The sequence below is a fragment of the Protopterus annectens genome, chromosome 5.part0 (genome assembly GCF_019279795.1).
Source record: "Protopterus annectens isolate FY-2018-M chromosome 5.part0, PAN1.0, whole genome shotgun sequence".
NCBI classification, from domain to species: Eukaryota; Metazoa; Chordata; order Ceratodontiformes; family Protopteridae; genus Protopterus; species Protopterus annectens.
In genome coordinates this window covers 233,734,370-233,756,408 of record NC_056735.1, presented here as the reverse complement: position 1 = coordinate 233,756,408, position 22,039 = coordinate 233,734,370, and the positions used below count along the sequence as shown (strand labels likewise).

General features: G+C 38.1%; 1 protein-coding gene across 2 annotated transcripts in view; it reads left to right on the top strand.

The window, feature by feature from the left end:
- The window catches only part of LOC122802555 (NACHT, LRR and PYD domains-containing protein 3-like), an 826,460-nt gene that overhangs the window by 72,523 nt on the left and 731,898 nt on the right, over positions 1-22,039 (top strand). For both annotated transcript variants that reach the window (XM_044072217.1, XM_044072216.1), the window contains exon 3: positions 385-429. In XM_044072217.1, the coding sequence (XP_043928152.1) occupies positions 385-429 (45 nt within the window). The remainder of the gene's footprint in view (positions 1-384; positions 430-22,039) is intronic.

The following is a 22,039-nucleotide window of genomic DNA, read 5'->3' as shown; positions in this document are numbered from 1 at the left end:
TAATATTTGTTCTGTGACCTTATTTTGAAGTGTAGTATTCTTCAGTCAAGTTATAGCAGTAATTTTAACTGTACATACTTTGTGTCAACCAATATGATTATGACATAGGGTATCTCCTACTGGAGTCTTGTGAGAAATCTGAAATCATGCAAATATGAAATTTCTATCACGTACTTATTAGACACCTTCTTAATAACTGGGTGTAGGGATAAATGAAGCAGTTGATTTAGCTGCTCAAGCATTACCAAAAATAAAAAGTATCAAATGACAATAAATGATGTTATCATCCCTCAGGCTATCCATATTTATAAATGTTGACTTAATCTGTTATATAGTTTTAAGTAAATTTCATCAGTTACTAATATTATGTTTTCTCTTTTGTAGAAAAGATTAGTAGCTCTGACTCCTCAAGTGTCCCATCCCTATCAGGTAATTCCTTTTCTGTTATAAAAATTAACAACAACTGTAATGTTTATTCTGTTTATTATGAATTTCAAATTATTTATTAGTGGTGTAGAAATTAGAGCTTCACATGTACTTAAGAGAATGATACATATTAACATTTAAAAAGTGAACCTAAAACTGAATTTGAGTGTGGAACAACAGGCCACTAGAACAACTAGTGTGGAGCCTTGTGTATTGTGTCACAAAGACTGTGCATTCTCTAGATTATTAATGCACTCTCACCAAACAATTGATCTACTATGGTTACTTACCAAAGTTTAACTTTGTAATTAATTTTATGTGGTTGCTCCATCTCTATGGAGTTTACTCATCTCTGTACTCAGTAAAGAGTATGTCAGCCAATTAAATGTCTCAACGATTTTAGTATGTTACTTCAATATTCTTCATTCTCATAATATAAATGGAAAGCATACAAGTACTCTGTTATTCTTACCATAATCTGGCATAAAGATAGCATATATCTTTGTGCTTTAGATACTACAGATGGACAAGCCAAGTGTTTTTCAATTGCAGCCAAGCCAGCAGCAAGCCATGGGTCAGGGCTGACTGCACAAACCGAAGCAATGATCAAGTCCTTCGAGTATGTATGTGGTTATACTGTGTAGCATTTGTACTTCTTCAGCATTACAGTTACAGCTTTGGCCAAATAAAATGCTCATCTTGACCACGACTAGTTTTATTTAAGTCTAGCTTGTGCTGCTTGTGGCCTGCCCATCTGTTCATGACTGACAGCTCAGCTGCTAGAAAAGAGGCATCTCACAGGCTGTAATGTCATGGTGGTGTATGTGCATTTCTTTTTTTTCTTACCTCATAACTATAGTTAGCTAATATCTTTCAGTGGCTGGAAGAAGGGATTTTTGATAGGTGACTTTTACTGTAACATAATGTAGCATTGTAAATAATGAGCTAGACAAAGGTATGCTGGCTGGTTATGACATTTCATATATTTACATTATGCAGTGGTAGTGCTGCAGTAGCATTGTTGCCTCACAGTAAGACGCTGTCCGTTTCGATTCTTAGCTAGAGCATCTTCTGCGTGGAGACATGCATGAATGGGCGTACCTTCATTGAAGGTTGTGCCTCAGGGCTGGCAACTCGGCACGTAAAAATCTACTGCCAATCATTAGTGGACCGGAGTTCCGCTGTGGCGACCCCTAACCGGGAAAAACCGAAAGACACAACAACAACATTATGTGGAAGATGCTTTTAAAATAAGCACAAGCTTTGCCTCGAGTTTAAAACAAATACAGGGAGGGTATTCAGAAACCTGTAGCAAACTGAATAAACCTGTCCCTGGCAGTTATTTTCAGTGCACTATGATTTTCCAGTTCAGAGACAATTGCAGTGCTAGAACAGTAAGACTCTGGCATGTAGCGCTACACCAGTCTTGCTGGAGAGGTTTTCACTGTACTATTGTATCTTAGTTGTTTATACACTGTGTGACCTCATCTTTCACTGTTTTGTACTGATTTTACATCAGTACTCTTTGTTGGGTCTATTAGCTGTTATCTGTGCAATTAATAGTCCAGCCCCACAAAAAAGACATATCTGTCACCATGAATTCCCAGCTTGCTTTAGCCTCATCCTTAGCCAGCCTATCAGCTCTCAATTTTCTGAGGCAGTGTAGCCACTGCTTCATGTTTATTGATGACCCACTTCATTAAACACATGTGGGTTTCTCTGGTGACAGAGTACCTTTCAACTTTTCACATTTTTGAGGGACACCCTAATTTTCTCTCAAGATTTTGTTCCACCACTCCTAAGATTAGAAATTATTTTGAGAAGTTCTAAGTTAATAGCACCATAATTTAAAAAGTGTCCCTATTTGGGTGCCTTTTCCTAAATATTTTTTGCTTTGGCTGTAAGCCTGGAGGTAAAAGTTGAGAGGTATAGATGCACTTATTTCTCTAAATTGGTAGTTAATGTCTCTATCCCACCCACTGTCAGTAAAAGAACTACAACAGCATTATATTATTACATCACCAAACCATTTCTTCTACAAATGTAGAGGTAGAAAACATATCCTTGCCTAAGCCTCATAGGCCTCATAGACATCTTACTAGGTTACATTAGTCATGTAGAGCTACACACCTACTTGCTGTTACTGGTAGTCATCTGTACTGCAAGCCTGCATCATTACACTACTATAAGCTTTCAGCACATCCTAGCAATGTCTTTCTCACTGGTCTCTCCATTGTAAGACACCCAAATACAACACTTAACCGATTACCAAAGGATAGGGTGACAGCCACCTCTCTGATGCAATGATTAAGGAATTGTGACTCAGCATTAAGCCATACATAGTTTGTTGGATAGGTACTTGTCTGTCTGAAAAGAACCCATAAAATTGGGGGCATTTGCTCTGGAAAAGAAAAATAGCAACAGTGATATCCTACAAGGCACTGTCCTGGGTCCCCTCCTTATTGGCGTATATAATATAGTTCTGTGACATATAAGTTGGTATAACTGGACCTTAGCTAACCAGGTTTGCTGATGATTGCAAAGTGGGAGCTTCAAATCCCATTCTAATGCTCAAATTCTCCAGAAAAGGCTATGCCAAACAAATGCTTGATGTATTAATCATGAGCTTACCCCCAAACAACAAGAAATGCAGTATAGATTCCATTGGTAAATCTAATCATGGGTTTATCTTCAAATATCAAAAAATACAGCATAGATTCCATTGGTAAATCTAATCATGGGTTTATCTTCAAATATCAAAAAATGCAGCATAGATTCCATTGGTAAATCTAATCATGGCTTTATCTTCAAATATAAAAAAATGCAGCACAAATCCCATTGGTAAATCTAATCATGGCTTTATCTTCAAATATAAAAAAATGCAGCACAAATCCCATTGGTAAATCTAATCATGGGTTTATCTTCAAACACCAAAAAAATGCAGCATCAATTCCATTGGTAAATCTAATCATGGGTTTACTTCAAATACCAAAATATGCAGCATAGATTCCATTGGTAAATCTAATCATGGGTTTATCTTCAAATATCAAAAAATGCAGCATAGATTCCATTGGTAAATCTAATCATGGGTTTATCTTAAAACACCAAAAAAAATGCAGCATCGATTCCATTGGTAAATCTAATCATGAGTTTATCTTCAAACACCAAAAAAATGCAGCATAAATTCCATTGGTAAATCTAATCATGAGTTTATCTTCAAACACCAAAAAATGCAGCACAGATTCCATTGGTAAATCTAATCATGGCTTTATCTTCAAATATAAAAAAATGCAGCACAAATCCCATTGGTAAATCTAATCATGGCTTTATCTTCAAACACCAAAAAAATGCAGCATTGATTCCATTGGTAAATCTAATCATGGCTTTATCTTCAAACACCAAAAAAATGCAGCATAGATTCCATTGGCAAATCTAATCATGAGTTTATCTTCAAACACCAAAAAAGGCAGCATAGATTCCTTTGGTAAATCTAATTATTGGTTTATCTTCAAACACCAAAAAAGGCAGTATAGATTCCTTTAGTAAATCTAATTATGGGTTTACCCTCAAACGCCAGGAAATGCAGCATAGATCCCTTTGGTAAATCTAATCAAGGGTTTACCCTCAAACACAAAGAAATGCAGCATAGATCCCTTTGGTAAATCTAACATTACTACTGCTTACCATATATATAACATTCCAGTTAAATTTGACACAGTCATCGGGGGTACATATATTGATAACAGACTCTCCTTTAACTCCATGTCTCTTTGCTGGTTAGAAACCCCTTCTATCTTGCACAAATTATCCTTTATGGTATCTCCTAAAGATCTGAATAAGTCATAATCAAAATTTATTCATATCTTATGTCCATCAGTGAATATAATGTACCCTTCAGTATGTACCTTGCTAAGCACCTAAACCAGCATGAGGCACCTCAATATTTCCTCACCAAAAACATCTCAGATTTCAGCACCCTTAACTAATGACAAACTAGAAGTCCTATCTACTCAGTGTCATATAGAATCATGTGGCATGATCTCTACTTAGCCGACCTTGCTATGAATGACCCAGCACTCTTTGAACTCCTTCACCTAACTAAAACCAGTAATAAAGCAACTATCTGTTGTAGACACCTACACTTATACTTCTACAAAGACAACATCAGATGTCATGACAGATACCTAACCCAACATATCTCACATTTCCATTGCTGGAATAGGCTGCCCTTTCTTATTTAGCAAGGCCCTCACCTAGCAACCTGGAAAACCAACCTGGCTGACTGGATGAGTGATGACTAATTTTTCTGGGGATATGCAAAGAAAGCCTACTTAATGGAGAAACATTTTTATTGTATTACCTATATTGGGTGATGTGACTGAGCTTCTTGATGATTTCCTTCGAACCTATTAGTACTTCTTAGTGCTTTTTCTGAGATCAGAATTGAGCAACAGAGCAATTAAAAGAATAAATCTACCACTCTGTCTCAGGAGTGAAGCACTGGGAATGAACCCCATGTTGGTGATTTCACACCCATTGCTGCTTAGGGCAGGAGTGGGATTGTTAGTACTTAAGTAGGTAAGTACTACAAGGCCATGTGTGGGGGGCACTTTTGCGCATGTGTGTGTGTGTGTGTGTGTGTGTGTGTAAATGTTAAACAAAGGGAAATGTGCAAGTGATATTTTAGAGAATGTATTTTAGCAATTGCTGCTGCATTGTAGACACTATGAGGTGTGTTGTGAATAGATAGATATGACTGTATTTTCATTTTTAAAAGAAAATTAAAGCTAATTTACATTTTACTTTACAAGGCTATGTAGAGCTTTATGGCTTAAAATGCCCTGGATTGCAGTGAAGTTAAGGATAGATAAATCAGTTTAGAAATGTGCTTGAGATGCATTAACACTGCCAGAAGAGAATTTGCGTGCACTGCATATGACTTCTGTCAGTATTCAGGATGCAAACACTTAAATAAGTTTCTTTTTACTAAAGTCCTCCTGGCCTTTACTCATACTTATTGGTAAAATTATCAAAGCTGATAGTGCATTTTATGATTTAAATGTGTAACTACTTGTGTCTTTTCTATTGCCTAACATGTCATTCAGAGGTTTTCCACTCTGGTTTCCAGTGGTCATTTCTGTAGCTTTGCAGTACAAATTATGGGCTGGGAATCCAAAACAATTTTTTTTCAACCTGCAAAGATAATAACTAAGTGTGATGTTGCAAAAAAATGAGATTCAGAATAAACCAATGTGAAATAATAAAATCATGCTGACTTAAGGTGAATTAATGGGTAATATTTTTAGAAGGACTGTAAATGAATGAGGAGCCATTTTGACCAACAGTGCTGCCTTTTGGCATCTATAAGCTCTGTTCTAGAAGATCCATTTCATATCTTTTACAGCTACTATTGTTTTATAAACTTATTAAGTCCTACATGTTGTAGTCTTCATGAGTAATGATATATATGGCAGACCTTGATGGTCTCCATGATCAACTAGACTCCATGTTGATTTATCTGCTGGTTGACAAATTTTTTGGTTATAAAAATTTAAATAGTACTTGGGTATGATATGTTACAACAAATGGTGAAAAAAAAATGTAATACCTACAGCACTGCAAAGAATAAAAACAACTTGAGTAAAATAAGGGTGCTGAGCTGAGTGATACATGAATTTGTAATTGATTCACAAATGACAGATGTATCAGAAAATGGCTCTAACTTAGAATAGAAAAAAATTGTGTATACCCAGCCGTGCCTGAGTTAGCAAAGTTTAAAATATACTGAAATCATGCTGCAGATAAGGCTGAGATGAGTATGCAGTGAGGTGAGGATATAACAATCATGGAAGGATAAAAATGAAAAGACAGTCTATTTTCAGAGTCAGTTTTACTGGAAAAACTGCAAGACTTGCAAGCAGAGTGCTTTCTGAAACAGTAGAAAGTCCAACAATGGTACATGTGTGTCAAATAAATTGTTAAAATCAGACTGTAAAAATCATTAGGCTTTTCAAAATGACAGTCAATAACACAGGATGCTCAGGTTCAAACAATATTGCTTTACTAATGTACATTAGGAGGCAAAAAAATATACAAAAACAAGTATAGAGTTTTGACTGGCTCTATACAGGAAATACCCTCAATTATATACCATTTGCAATCAGCTTTTGCCCACCTTACTGACGTGGTCAGTCACAGGGCATTTACATCACTATAGTCCATAATACTTCATTCATAAGAAGATGCTGAGGTAATGTTTTTAAAAACTTTCCCATGAGAATAACACAGCCTTGCAAGGCACCTGGTCCATTACAATGTCTTCCTGTAGATGTTACTTTTTCCAAGGTTCTTAGATTAGTTCGGAAACAATGGTCGGTTCTATTCTTAATACGTTCCTTTGTCTCTCTGGTTAGCAGCTGCACACTATCTCTGATAGTGTTCACAAGGCCATCCTTCTCGGTGGAAGGAAGAAAGATATACATGCATACATATTTATTTCTCTCTGACCCAGCAGATTATAGTTACTGAAAGACATAAGCTTGCTGAGCTGGCTACTGCCAGGGTCAGAGGTTAACCACACTGCAGCTAAGTTTCAAACAATTACATGCAAAATCATTTCTACTGCCATATTGTTAAATAGAATCAAATGCATTACATATTATACTGTTTCTAAACTCTGCACTACATATATGTTTAAGTACATATTCTTCTAGCATTCTGTATATGTTTAAGTACATATTTTTCTAACATTCTCCCTCCTTTTAATGCTTTTTATTCTATTCAGAAACATAAACAATATTATTTCATTCCCTAGTCTCTTCCTCTCTGGAACTTTCAACCAGGCAAGTCATTTGTTTTATATTTCAGAAAGAATTTCATTTGGTATCAACAGATTCAACTCCAGGTCTTGATACATAGTCTCAGTTACAGATACATCAACGAAATCTCTAACTAATCTTTTCACACAAGGTATCCTGCAACAAACACATGCTCCCAATATGAGCAAAACTACACAAATAGCTATCAAAATATTCATTAGGATTGAACCCCACCCCCCAAAAAGATTCTGGAAAAAGTTCGTCAGTGGGTTTGGGCCTGGTTCCGCCATTGCTGATACTTGCTGAATTACCTCTAGGTGGTCATTGATTTCATGCTCATTGTCTGGGATGTACGCACAGCATTCTTCTTTGATAAGCGCCAAGACGTACCACCTCTCGCCACTAGGGTGAAGTCAAGAGCCATTCGGTTCTGTAATACAACAGTTCTCATTGCATTCAGTTCATCAGTCACAAGTTCGAGAGCAGAAAAAGTCGCATTACTCATTACTTCGAGAAGTTTTGACAATTTTCTCAGTTCCCAGATCGATTTGACTGCTCCATAGGCTGGGATTATTCCAGCCCAGGATATAACACTGTCACTCAAGTCCATATGAGTCAATTTCTCTTTATCCTTTACGGATGAATGATCTTTCCAATCAGCTTCGATTTTACCCACTGGATTAGCAGGTTTCTTGACTGAGTTCCCAGTTTTTTGAGCTATATCTCTCACATTCCGTATCTTACCCAGAGGCAATTCTGCAGTATGTCTTATTGCTGGAACCAGATAACCCAAAAAACAACTGCCGGACCAATTCTCAGGTAACCACTTATATGCTTTTTTCCCACAAATAAAATCATTACTTTGGTACTAATACGTGTTATCCCTGCATGAAACATTTTCCTATCTTTAATAGACAATTGTTTAGTTAAGACTGGATTGTCACGTACTGCATTTAATGTAGTTTTCATTGAACTCAGATATGAATCATAGTTAGTATTACAAACAGTACCCCCACTTCTGACTTTAATGTAACATTTATAAGACATTGTTATATTACAATTACTCCAGCCCACCTGGAGGGTATCACTTTTGTAGAAACATACAACTCCTTTTTGTGTGACAGGTAAAAATAAAGCTATTTTGTCCTGTGATCTCACAGTTCCTGTATCAAAAAACAAATTTTCCCAAGTCTCATTTATCCCCAGAGGGACAGCAGACATTAACAGTCTTTTATATGCTGTTGGTATAGCTGTACGAACCCAGCAATTTGAAATGTTCATAGTCTCTGCATACACACGTTTCATGGCCAGGTATGTGTTAAAGTTTGGATGCCAGTCTATAAACAGTTCATCACGTCTTCTCACTTTCACTCGTGTGGTTGAGTGCAGGAAAAACCACAATAAGAGAAAAATTGTCACACTTATAGTCAACAAATGCACAGCCAACAAAATAATTATGCAATAGTTCTGGGGTTGCTCTGCTTTTCTATTTGCTTTACTCTTGGCCATTTTGCCCTTGTGTATCAAATTGAAAGTTCTTTGTTCTTGTTCTGTCTTTCATCTGAAAAGAGTTAAACTGCAAAACAGATTTATTTATTAACAGTTTCTTTATATAATTAGCTAATGAACTGTCAGCCTCCTGCTCTGCAGGCATGAGAGCTTTCCACTGAGGCACATAATATGCCCTTCCAAATACTACTTCAAAGGGGGTCAAACCCTTTACATTTGGAACTGTTCTCATGCTCAGCAATGCTAGAGGTAAACAGCAAATCCAATTCTTCTGAGTCTCACTCATCAACTTCCTTAACTTGTTTTTCAAAATCCCATTGTACCTCTCCACCAGTCCTGCTGACTGTGGGTGGTAAGCACAGTGATTCCTCAAGGAAATCCCAAAAATTCTCCCAAGTTGCTGAATTGTCTGATTGACAAAATGTGTCCCATTGTCACTATAGATTCTTTCCGGTATGCCAAATCTAGGAATTATTTCCTTTACTAGGGCCTTTGCCACTGTTGCTGCATCCGGATTCCTGGTTGGAAAAGCTTCTACCCATTTTGAAAACATATCTATGATCACTAAACAGTATTTCTTTCCTTCACATTTATTCAACTCTATGAAGTCCATACAAATAGTATGGACCGGATATGGTGGTGTAGGGAAACTCCCTTGCTTGTTTTTAAATGCTCCTTGTGCATGGTGCTTGTTACAAGTATGACAAGCTGCACAAAATGTTATTGTATAATTTATGTATCCATATGTTTGGAATATTCTATTTACTAACTGTACCATCCCCCCTGTTGAGACAGGGCTCTGCCCATGGCTCAACAAAGCTGCATATCTAAATAAATTAGACGGTAATATTGTTTTTATTCCTTTGGAAATGTACAGTCCATTTTCAAAAATTGCACCTTGTTTTACCCATTTTTGTTTTTCTGCTTTTGTAGTAAGCATTTGCATTGTTTTTAACATTTCTAAATCTAAAATCTCAGAGGGTTGTAATTCCTCATTCAAAAATAAAGTTTCTGAGTCTGAGGCTGCTTGCTTTGCAGCTGCATCAGCTCGTGCATTACCTTTTGAAATCTTATCCTGTTGTTTTGTATGAGCTACACATTTACAAATAGCTACTTTGGTAGGCAACTGAATAGATTCTAATAGCTCCAAAATAAATTGTGCATGATTAATAGGTTTTTTACTGGATGTAATCATTTCTCTATTTTTTTCATTGTTGTGCAAACACATGCACTGTAGAAAAAGCATACTGACTATCAGTATATATGTTCACTTTCTTGCCTTCTACTAAAGTACATGCTCCTGTCAAAGCTATCAGTTCTGCTGCTTGAGCATAGAAGTTGTGTGGCAAAGTTTGTGCTTCTAAAATTTCAGTGTCTGTAACTACTGCATACCCCACCAGATTCTTCCCTGTAGGACCCCTTCTGCATGAGCCATCCACGTAATATGTCACCTCAGCATCATTCAAGGGCATCAATTGTCATATGAGGTTGGCTCAGCAGTATAGTTATACATGAAAGATGTCTAGCAAGAGAAAGGTATGCAACTTTTTCTTGTAGCAGAATTATTGCAACTGCATGAGGCATTCTCAATGTGAGAGGGTGGAATAACACCACTGAGGCTGAAGCCTGCACTGCCATTGCTGCTGCAACTACTGCTTGTACACAGTGAGGCAAAGATTGCACCACTGGGTCTAACTGTGATGAATAGTAAGCTATGGGGCATTGCTTATCCCCATGCTGTTGCTTTAATACTGATGTCATGTACCCTTGCTTATAATCTACGGTCTGAAAGAATCGTTTGTGATAATTTGGAAGTCCTAAAACTAATGAAGAAGCTATTAACTGCTTCAACCTGCAGAAAGCCATTTCTGCTTCTGTTCTCCATTGTAAAATAATTTGGTACCCAGCTCCAACAAAAATTAGTTGTACCTAAGAAAGACATTATTTCTTTCTTAGTTGTTGGTTTGGGTGCTTGCAAAATTGCTGTTTTTTTTCTTCTCTTTTTTCCTTTATCTAGTATTCTACCTCTATTGGATATCACATATCCCAGGTATCTAACCTGTTTTTTTTCAAAGTTGTAACTTACTTTTGTTTACTTTGTGTCCTTGTATTACTAAAAATTTTAATAATGCTACTGTATCCACCCTGCACTGCTGCTGGGTGCTGCTAGCAAGATGTCATCTACATAAAGTAGAATTTGACTACCTCCCGGTGGGGTAAACCCTGCCAGGTTGCTAGCCATTTTTTGTGCAAATATTATTGGGCTCTCACAATATCCCTGTGGTAGTTGAGTATATGTATACCTTTTAACCTGAAATGTAAATGCAAACCAATATTGACTATCAGGATGTATAGGTATTGAAAAGAAAGCATTGCTTATATCTACCACAGTAAAATACTTCTGTTGTGGCTTTAAATCATTCAACAAGGTATGTGGTTCTGGCACCGTAGGTGCTCTAGGTATTACTGCATTATTTACAGCTTGTAAATCTTGTACCATCCACCATTCCCCGTTTGCTTTTTTAACAGAAAATAGGGGTGTATCACATGGTGAATCAGGAGATTCTACCAGTACTCCTTTTTTGAGTAATGCTGCTATTATAGGCTTAATTTCTACTTCTGCATCCTTTCTCAAAAGGTATTGTCTTTTCTGTGGTCTAAAAGCTGACTTTGGGGTAATTGTAACTGGTCCTGCTGTTTGAATAAGCCCTACATCTAACTTGCCTGTTGACCACAGAGTTGTTGGAATTTTACACAAGGCCTCTTCTTTTCCTTTAAATAAAAATGCTAATCAGCTGTCCTCACTAGATTGCAAGTGTACAGCTGTATGTGTCTGTGTCAACCAATTCAGTTTTTGTTTTTGTATCTCTTGTCCTGACATTTTTAAATCAGTCTGTTTTCCCATTTTGTTACCTTTTTTTCTAAGTCTGCCCATTTAACACTTTTGTTTTTTGTCAAGCTGACATGTGGCAGTCTATTGGACTTATACAATCTCATGAATTCCTGAGGTAATGAATAGCTTACTACACTGTTTCCCTCAGTATTCCAACATAAAGTTCGTAATATTAATCTGTCAGCAGGATTTTTTTTTTTTTTTGAACAATTCTTGCTCATATTTCTTATCAGGTCCTGGTGTGCTACAGTAGTATAGAGTACAATGTAACAAGTGCTGCTGATCAGTGTCAAGGGAGGGTACCTTACTGATGGCTACGTTTATCAGTTCTTTGGTTACTGCCCCTGGACCAGTCATAACTAGGTCCTGGCTGTACCAATAATAGGCTTCACCCTCTGATCACACCACAAAAGCATCCATTTGTCTTTGTGCTTCTATACCCTGCATGGTAGGAACTACTGCTATGCCAAATATCTGCACAAGGTCTCTTCCCAGTAAGTTTACTGGACATTTTGCAGAAACTACAATTTTACTTTTCTGAGTCATACCTGAAACAGGGTCAGTTATTGCTATATTATGGGAGAGTGGTTCCCTGTATAGGTGTCCATTTGCTGCTTTTACTAATATATAATCAGGTGATTCAGAATGTTTTGGTAACTTGGAGGGGTGTATCAAAGTCCGTGACGCTCCTGAGTCACACAGGAATTTGACTTTCCTTCCCTCCACCAGAAGTGTCACTTCTGGTTTTGTATCTGCTAGGTAGAGCTCCAGGCTCAACAATGCTAAATCTAAAATTTCATTTTCATTTTTATCCTCTACATCTGTTTGTACTTCCTTTATTCCCTCTACTACATTTACATTTTCTTTTTGTTTATTAACCTTTCCTGATGATTTTTGATTGTTATCACTATCATATAGTCAGTCCTCATCTCCTTTGTCTTCTGTCATTGCTTTCTTATTTTGTTTACAGTCCCTAGCTAGATGCCCTTTTTACCTGACTGTAATACAAATACTTCAGCTCCGTCTTCAGCAGTGAAGACTTGTGCCCTTTTTTTTCTTTTTACTATTAAAGTGTCTTTCAGCATGTCTAGCATACTCAAGTAAGGCTTGCAGCCTGCTTGTTCAGTGATCTATCATATGCTTTGTAATAAAGCTACTGATAGAGGCAATGCAACCTTTTAAAAATGTATTTTTTTAATTGTTGTTTAAAGCATTCTAATAATCTAGCATAATATCCATCTATTGTCTTATTTTCCTGTTGTATGCATTGATTAATGCAAGTTCAGTCTGCTTTAAGTTTTCATTTCTCAGAGATTCTGTCTGTCAGACCTTTCACTATGTTGTCTAAAAATGTTTTTGAATTTCTAAGCTTCTGTTTTTCTACAATTTGCTTCCTCAATCCACCTGTGTGCTTGAGGTATGCCTAGTTGGTGCTGCTTTTCTTTTCCCTGACGTCCTGCATCAGATTTAAGCTTGTTTAAGGAGTTTAACTAGTGAAAGTTTATCTAGTTTACCATCAAATTCATATTTGTTAACACATTTTGTATAATATCTCACATTATCTGCTCACTGCAATTGCATATACTTCACATTATCCGTTAGGGGCGGATCTCGTGATCTCTCAGTGCACTGATTTCCCATGTCTTAAAAAAGACTGTTACGTAACCCTTTTCTTGTACCACGTGGTATATTCTTCCCTGTATCCACAGTAGTGTCTAGAATGACTGTTTACTTTGCTTTGTTTTTTCCCTGATCTATGACCAAATATACAGTACTTCAATACATTCTCGACCTGCTATCACAAATCTTAATAACAGTACACTGTAACCTGGTCCCTGATCTAAAACAAAGACAAAGAGGGAAATTCTTCTTCCCTGAGCCTCCCGTTTATGACTGCATATTTTTCTTCTTGGGGTCCAGTCTTCCGCTTTTCAGCCACAGATCAGAAAGTGGACAGCCTCTTGACATACAACAATTCAGTCGGAGGTCTTTTCACTCAAGAAGAACCATTTGTTTTGGCAGCTTCTCCTGCGCAGATTTATTACCACCCATGCACTCTGACCTGCAGCTTACCAAGGGAATTCCAGCTTAAGAAGGACCAAAATGTCAAATAAATTGTTAAAATCAGACTGTAAAAATCATTAGGCTTTTCAAAATGACAGTCAATAACACAGGATGCTCAGGTTCAAACAATATTGCTTTACTAATGTACATTAGGAGGCAAAAAACTATACAAAAACAAGTATAGAGTTTTGACTGGCTCTATACAGGAAATACCCTCAATTATATACCATTTGCAATCAGCTTTTGCCCACCTTACTGACGTGGTCAGTCACAGGGCATTTACATCACTATAGTCCATAATACTTCAATCATAAGAAGATGCTGAGGTAATGTTTTTAAAAACTTTCCCATGAGAATAACACAGCCTTGCGAGGCACCTGGTCCATTACAATGTCTTCCTGTAGATGTTACTTTTTCCAAGGTTCTTAGATTAGTTCAGAAACAATGGTCGGTTCTTTTCTTAATACGTTCCTTTGTCTCTCTGGTTAGCAGCTGCACACTATCTCTGATAGTGTTCACAAGGCCATCCTTCTCGGTGGAAGGAAGAAAGATATACATGCATACATATTTATTTCTCTCTGACCCAGCAGATTATAGTTACTGAAAGACATAAGCTTGCTGAGCTGGCTACTGCCAGGGTCAGAGGTTAACCACACTGCAGCTAAGCTTCAAACAATTACATGCAAAATCATTTCTACTGCCATATTGTTAAATAGAATCAAATGCATTACATATTATACTGTTTCTAAACTCTGCACTACATATATGTTTAAGTACATATTCTTCTAGCATTCTGTATATGTTTAAGTACATATTTTTCTAACAATGTGGTCCTGGAGAATAAAGTAATAAAGCAATATATATAAGTTATTATGTGTCTACAGGGCAGCATACCACTTTTAATGAGATAGATGAAACTTCTAAAGTTTTAGTGACACAATTCAAACTTATACTAATGGCTAAGAACAATGTCTTTACTCTGGGCATAATGAGATAAATTAACTCTGTAAAGCAAATGAGAATCTTGTGCCAATTAAAGAATGGGAACATCTTTTGACAAGTCGGAGGAATGGAATGCATTTGATTGCTACAGATGAATATACATTACTGAAGGGAGAGCTTTTGGTAACTGTTTAAATTAAAATATTCAAAGGTATTACTTAAAATATTAGACTATAAAGACCCAAAACAAGAGAATGTGGTTTACTTACATTTGGTTGAGTGACCCTGTAGCAAAAATCATCTAAAAAAGAGCTCATAAATTAAGTTAGCATAAATAAATTAAATAAGCAACACACAACAGCATCAATCACATAGTTTATTGTTTGAATATTGACAAATTGTAGCTCAGCATATTCCTTTTTATACATTTTTAACTTGCATAACACCACCTTTTTAATGGGTCTATATTATAACATTGAAGTCTTAAAACTTCGAATGTTATAATATCGACCCCAATTCAGTGAATGCTTGAAATAGTGAAGCTGCAGAACACTGAATATTTTCCTAGGGAAAGTATTTGGTGGGCCGTTTCTGCGGTTTTGCTATTTCCTCAACTGTGGTGCGAAGGTGACGGACCGGGTTAAGGTAAGTGTGTGAACGGACCGAGGTAAGGTGAGTGTGATGGTTAAGGACCTTAGGGATAGGGAGTGGGTAAGGTGAGTGTGCAATAGTTAGGGACCTTAGGGTTAGGGAGCGGGTAAGTTGAGTGTGTGATAGTTAGGGACCTTAGGGGTAGGGAGCGGGTAAGGTGGGTGTGCGTTAGTTAGGGACCTTAGGGTTAGGGAGCGGGTAAGGTGAGTGTGCGTTAGTTAGGGACCATAGGGTTAGGGTTGGGTTAAGGTAAGTGGATAACTAGTAGTGTATGTACGGTTTAGTGTAGGGTTCTGTGAAGTGTGTATGTGTGGATTATGTATTTTGGTGTGCTTGTGCTGTTCTGAGTTTTCAAGTCTATCACATTTCGAGATTCCAAGGTCGAGCTTATGGTGTTCGATATTTTGGAATTTTGATAATGTGATATAGACCCCTTTTTACTTTGCATATAACAAATGACAGTACATTCTTTCCACAAAAGATTGTACAAAAGTCCAAGGTTTTCCTCTATAGGGGTTGCTGTTTCTAAAAGTCTCATAGTGACTCAGCAGTTTAGTTTTCTTGACATTATTTTAAACAGAAATACATTTTAAAAGTTATTAGTATTAAATTAAAAGAAATACAAGATATTTAATCACATATCTAAGAATGTAACAGTTAATATGTTAGTATGGAAGCCCTCCATATAATCTTGAAAGCATTTAGCACGGGCAGAAATAATTGGAACTCATTTGATCAGTTCTGCTGGTGTTAAGTCTATGCAAGATTGTGTACAGTGGTAATTGGAGAAATTGCCTTTTCCCCACTGTAGAGCAAGATTTGAGTTGGTATAAATAATTAGCAGGGATTGTGGTGGGTACAAGGGAGCTTGCTCCCCAGCAAAAAACATAACTATTTTGTTTTTTTTCACTGTCTTTGGCTTTTGATCTTTTGGGATCAATCATTAGCCATTCGAGATTTGTGCACTTCGATGTTTAGAAGAACATCCTTTAGTAGACATTTACTCTGCCTACAGATAACAGTATATGAGAATACAATAACAAGTTTCTCAGACTGTGCAAACACAAGACACATCTTATAACAATAAAGGATGTATAGCAGCTGCTTAATCTGATGCACTATTAATATTTTGTATCATTAAGACATTTTGTCACTTTGGTCTTAAACAGAATATTTCAAAGAATTAGTCTGTTGTTGACAGTGGAGCATATATGTTATACATATTCATTTGTCTGTCCTGTTAACTCATTCATGGGTTCATGGGTTCACAGGTTAGTAGTAGGATAACTGCCCTTGCAGGCCTTATCAGTCCTTGCCAGTTTCTCTTTTTGTGGTCAAAATAAATTACCCCATTTTGTTATAGATTGGCCTTGCCACTCTCATGCTCGATAATTATATATTATCCCTAATGAGAATAACTGGGATTAGACTAATCATACCATAGATAATCTGAAGGGACCCATGCATGGGGTAAAGCATTTAGGAGTTGCATCTGTCACTTAGTAGTAAAGCAGTAGTAGGACAAATTTTCTCTTTCCGATCCATAGATCTAAGTTGCACTTGAAAATCAAGATGGATGAACTTTGTTTTTATGTGGATGGCAGTTTGTTCCATATCAGTGGTATCCTCTGTGAAATATATCTGCTCCTACAAATGATTCTGCTGATGCAGAATAGGTTTATATCCCTAGACTGAGTATTTCTGATGCCATTTGACTAGCTGATGTGCAGTAAATCCATCAGTATTGGGTTGGAAGATACCTTGTATGCCAGGCATATGTCACCTCTTAGTAGTCTGTAGGATACAGAGTATAGTGACATGGCTTTGAGTCGGTCCATGTAGGACAGGTTGTTTAGACCTTGCTGTTCCAGTTGTGGCATGTGTCTGGACAGATACATGCCAAAGGGGCATTATATTCAATAACTGACCAAATGAGGGCTGAGTAAAGGGAGGCAATGACATCTCTAAATCTACATACATTCCCATTGTTTATAAATTGTGCATTATAAAAGGAATTCCTTACAACTGTAGACACATATTGGTCAAAAGTTAGGTCAATGTCAACAAAAGCTTCCAAGTCATGAATAACTGAATCAGATCTTAGGGTCATAATGTCTACATGGTAGTTCCCTGGGGTCAATCCCTTCTCAAAGGATACAATAATGCATTTTTTGGCATTTAGTTTCAGACCATGATTTTGACACCAGTTCATAGGTTCATAGGTTCATAGGTAGGTACTAGGCTATTGGCCCAAGGGCCTATGTAAGTCTAGCTAATAAGGTTCCCTGGCTTACGCCACCCAAGAAAGTTATTTTCCTGTGCCACTGTCGAGCACATCCACTCATCAAGATTTTTCTTGAAGAGTGCTAATGAAGAACTTGGTTGACATAGATGGGTAGCCTGTTCCACAGTATGGGAAGTCTCTGGGACAGGAATCTATCCTTCCAGCATGTCCTGTTTATTGTGGTGACAAGGTTTAGGTCCCTAGAGCATGTAGCTCGGAGGGGTTGGGATTTCTTTAGGTGTAGCATGTCCAACAGCTCTGGGTTTGACATAGCTTTATATGTTAGGTGAGATCACCTCAGAGTGGGTGATATGCTATGGAATAAAGCTGGAGTTTTTTGAGACGGTCAGTGTAGGGCATCTGTTTGAGGCCAGTGATCCTCTTTGTGAGGTACTTCTGTGGCCTTTCCAGCTGCTGCAGATGTCTTGTGAGGTACATTCCAAAAGGGGCATTGTACTCTATAATGGTTCTAATGAGTGTCAAGTAGAGGGGAACAATGACCTCTTTTTTCCTGGATGAGAACGCTTTTATGATGAGGTGTGCCATGTAGAAGGACTTCCTGACTATTGTGGCGATGTGACTATCAAAGGAGAGACTACTGTCCACCTGGGTCCCAAGGTCTCTTATCATATATTTGGCATTATGTAGATTGCTGCCTGTGTGGTAGTTCATGAGTGCAGAGTTTTTACCAAAGGGGATGACACTGCATTTTTTGGCATTGAGTTTTAGGCCATGGCTCTGACACCAGGCATCTGTCTCAGCGAGGCCCTTCTGTAGGATGTCCACATCATTTGGGGACTTGACTATGGCTCCTAGTTTGCAGTCATCTGTGAACTTCATTAGCCAAAGGCCTTCTGTGTTAGCCTGTACTTCAGAGAAGTAGATACCAAACAGGAGAGGTCCCAGGACTGAACCCTATGGTACTCCACTTGTCACTGGTTTGAGGTCAGATTTGGAGTCTGCAACTTTTACAGTGTGGGTTCTGTCAGTGAGCCAGTTGGCAACCCATCTTGTGATGTAGGGATTTATACCTAGTTTAGTGAGTTTAGCTATAATTCCAGAATGGGTGATGGTGTTGAAAGCCTTGGCAAGGTCAAGATAGGCTGTGTGAACCACCTTACCCTCATCTACAGCTTTAGTGACTGCCTCAAAGAAGTCAGTCAGGTTCAGGAGGCATGATCTGCCTTTCACAAACCTGAGCTGTGTGGGATCCAGAATTTGGAGGTTACCTATGTCTTTGTTTATGAGTTCCATGATGATACGTTCCATGGCCTTGCAGACCAAGCTCGTCAGGCTAATAGGTCGATAGTTCCTGGAATCAGTGGTGGCTCCCCCTTTGTGGAGTGGGATAACTGTTGCTGTGTGCCATTCAGTGGGCACAAAGCCTGATGCAAAGCTATTATTGAACATGGTGCTTAAGTGGGGAGCCAGTTTGTTCTGAAGTTCATGTAAAACGAAGCCTGGGATGTTGTCCGGTCCCATGGATGCTGTGTTTTTGGCTTTAGAGACTGCAGCTTTTACCTGCGTAGTTGTGATTACAGGGACTCTGCATTCTTCCTGTATAGATATGGGCCCTTTAGGGGGTGAGAGGGGAGTAAAGTTAGCATTAAACCTATCTGCCAGAATGTTGGCAATATCAGTTGGGTCTGTAATTTTCGTGCTGTTGTGCTGTAACTCAAAGCAGATCTTGGTGTTGCCATTGAAATTCTTGACATAGCTATAGAATGCTTTGTGGTTGTCCTTAGAATTAGTGGAGATTTTGTTTTTGCAGCTAGCTTTGGAGGATCTTATAAGGGATCTCAGCTTCTTACTGAGGCTGAGCAGGGAGCTCCTCCACTCATGGAATTTTACTCTCTTTTGCAATAGTTTCTTCCTTCTGTTGTACAGTTTGTTTATGGCAGGGGACCACCAAATTGGCTTCCTTTTTTTGGAAGATAGCATCTTGGTTCTGTTTGGGATAGCACGATCCATGCATTCATGTAAGCGCTTATAGAGTGCATTTGTGTAGGATTCAGCAGTTGTAACTGTATTGTCCATCTGCATGGGTGTCATGAAGTTCACCACTTCTGTCTTAAGAAGCATGAAGTTGGCTTTGGAGAAATATTTTACCATGGTTTCCTTAATGGGGGGTGGGGGCGGTGTGTGGCTATCAAGGGTGATTAGCTTATGGTTGGATCGGACCAATGAGGAGTTGACTTCAGGTGTGGAACACTGGTCACTCATGCTGGTAATGACTAGGTCTAGGATATTGTTGACCCTGGTGGGGGTGTGGATAAGTTGATCCAGGGCATTGGAGTTTATGAATTCCAGAAAGCATTGAGCCAAGGAGTTGGTACACGAGTAGTTTTCCCAGTTAATGGTGAGGTAGTTGAAGTCGCCCATTATTAGGGTGTTTGGTTGAACCCTAATATTTTCCAGTACATCAAGAAATGAGGAGTGGGAATCCTGGGGCATGGTGGGGGATCTGTAGCAAGCTACAATTTGGATTGCAGTTTTGCCAGAGTTAGTTGCACTTGGATAAACTCGGATGCATTATGCTGAGCAACTATCCTGGAGGTGTGGATATCCTTAATGAATAGGGACACACCTCTGGCTTTGGTGTTTCAGTCCAGGTTACATGGCTGAAAAGTGTGGTATGAGTTATGGCCTGGTAGTGTAGGGGTGCTCTCTGGAGCCTTGAACCAGGTCACTGCACAGATATCGATGTTCTCCATTTTAAGGAGTACCTCGAGTAAGTGCATTTTGAGATTTAGACTTCTAGCATTGAGTAGCATTACCCTCAGTTTTTGCTTGCCTGTTCCTGTTAAGGTGGTGAATTTGTCATTTGAACCTTGCCTAAAAAAGGCACTATAGGGGTGACAAGAGCTTTAGCTAGTATCCAGAATACTCTATTATTTATTTACTCTATTATTATTATTATTATTATTATTATAGAGTCATTTATTTGAGAAAAGAAAAGTCCTGTAGGATGGCTAAGTCATTTAGAAGTCACTGATTGCTCCTAGCTTGCAGTCATCTGTAAACTTAGATAGTCAGAGCCCTTTGGTACTGGTTTTTCCTCAGAAAACTAGATACCAAACAGGAGAGGTCCCAACACAGAATCCTGGAGACTCCACTGGTAACTGGTCTCTTTGTGGAGGTAACTTCAAATATTTTGATTATCTGTGTCCTACCTATGATACAGCTGGCTGTCCAGTGGGTGACATAGGGGTTTATTCCCAGTTTATTTAGCTTTTCTACTATGCCAGACTGGGAAATTGTGTCAAAAGCTTTGGCCAGGTTGAGGTATGCAGTGGGTACTGCTTTGCCTTCATCCATTGCTTTGGGGAACTTTTCAAAAAAATCCACTAGGTTGAGTAAGCATGACCTGCCCTTGATGAATCCAGACTGAGATGGGTCTAGTATTTGAAGGTTCTGTATGTCCTGCTTGATTAATTTAATGATAAGGACCCATCACTGCATTATTTTCAGCTTTCAATAGCACTTTTAAGGCTTGGTCTTGTGTGGTAGCTGGAGGTGAGACAGTTTCAGGTATATCTTAAGGAACAGATGGAGGTGAGAGAAGGGTGAAGTTAGAGCTAAACTGGCCCTAGGTGTGTGTGTGTGTGTGTGTGTGTGTGTGTGTGTGTGTGTGTGTGTGTGTGTGTGTGTGTGCGCTCCTTCTGTGAAGGTTGGGCACCAGGATAGCAACTTGACACCATAAAACCTTCACTACCAATTATTCTGCGGAACGATGATCCTCTGTGGTGACCCCTAATGGGAACAGCCGAAAGACAAAGATGAAGAAGAAGAAAAAGGTTAGCTATGTCATCAGTTTTAGTGTAGGTAACATTGTTCACAAGTAGCTTAGTACATATAATTAGCAGGAGTTGTGGTACATTTGAGATTACAAACATAACTAATAATTTCAAAACTAAAAATTCAGTTTAATAAAAACTTAGAAATGTATAACCTAAATGTCACTAGCTACACAATGGGTATAACCTGAGCATGTTGGCAATAATTAAATTATAGTATCATAGTTTAAGTACAGATAATCTATACAGTGGTAGCATTTATTAATACAGTGAATAGTAATGTCTGTTAATTCACAGAACCTCTTCTACACCCATGGTGTCAAAAACATTTTCTTTATCTAGTATTTATATAAATATTTTATTTCTGCTGCTTGGTGGGTAAAGACGTTAGACCAATATAGCGTCCTGTTCAGTTTATACCCAGTTATACTAAACATTGATCTACAATTATTAATGTAAAATTGAAAAGTCAATATTTTACATACTTACAGATATGACTAGGAATGAATACATGGAAGACATACCCCGGGATTCATGAAGCTCGGCGCAAGGCCGGCGTAAGGCCTGCGCCGGCGGTGCATGGAATATCCGGCGCAGTAGCGCCATATACATATTAATGAGAGTGCACCGAATACCCGGATTACCATGAAGAGCG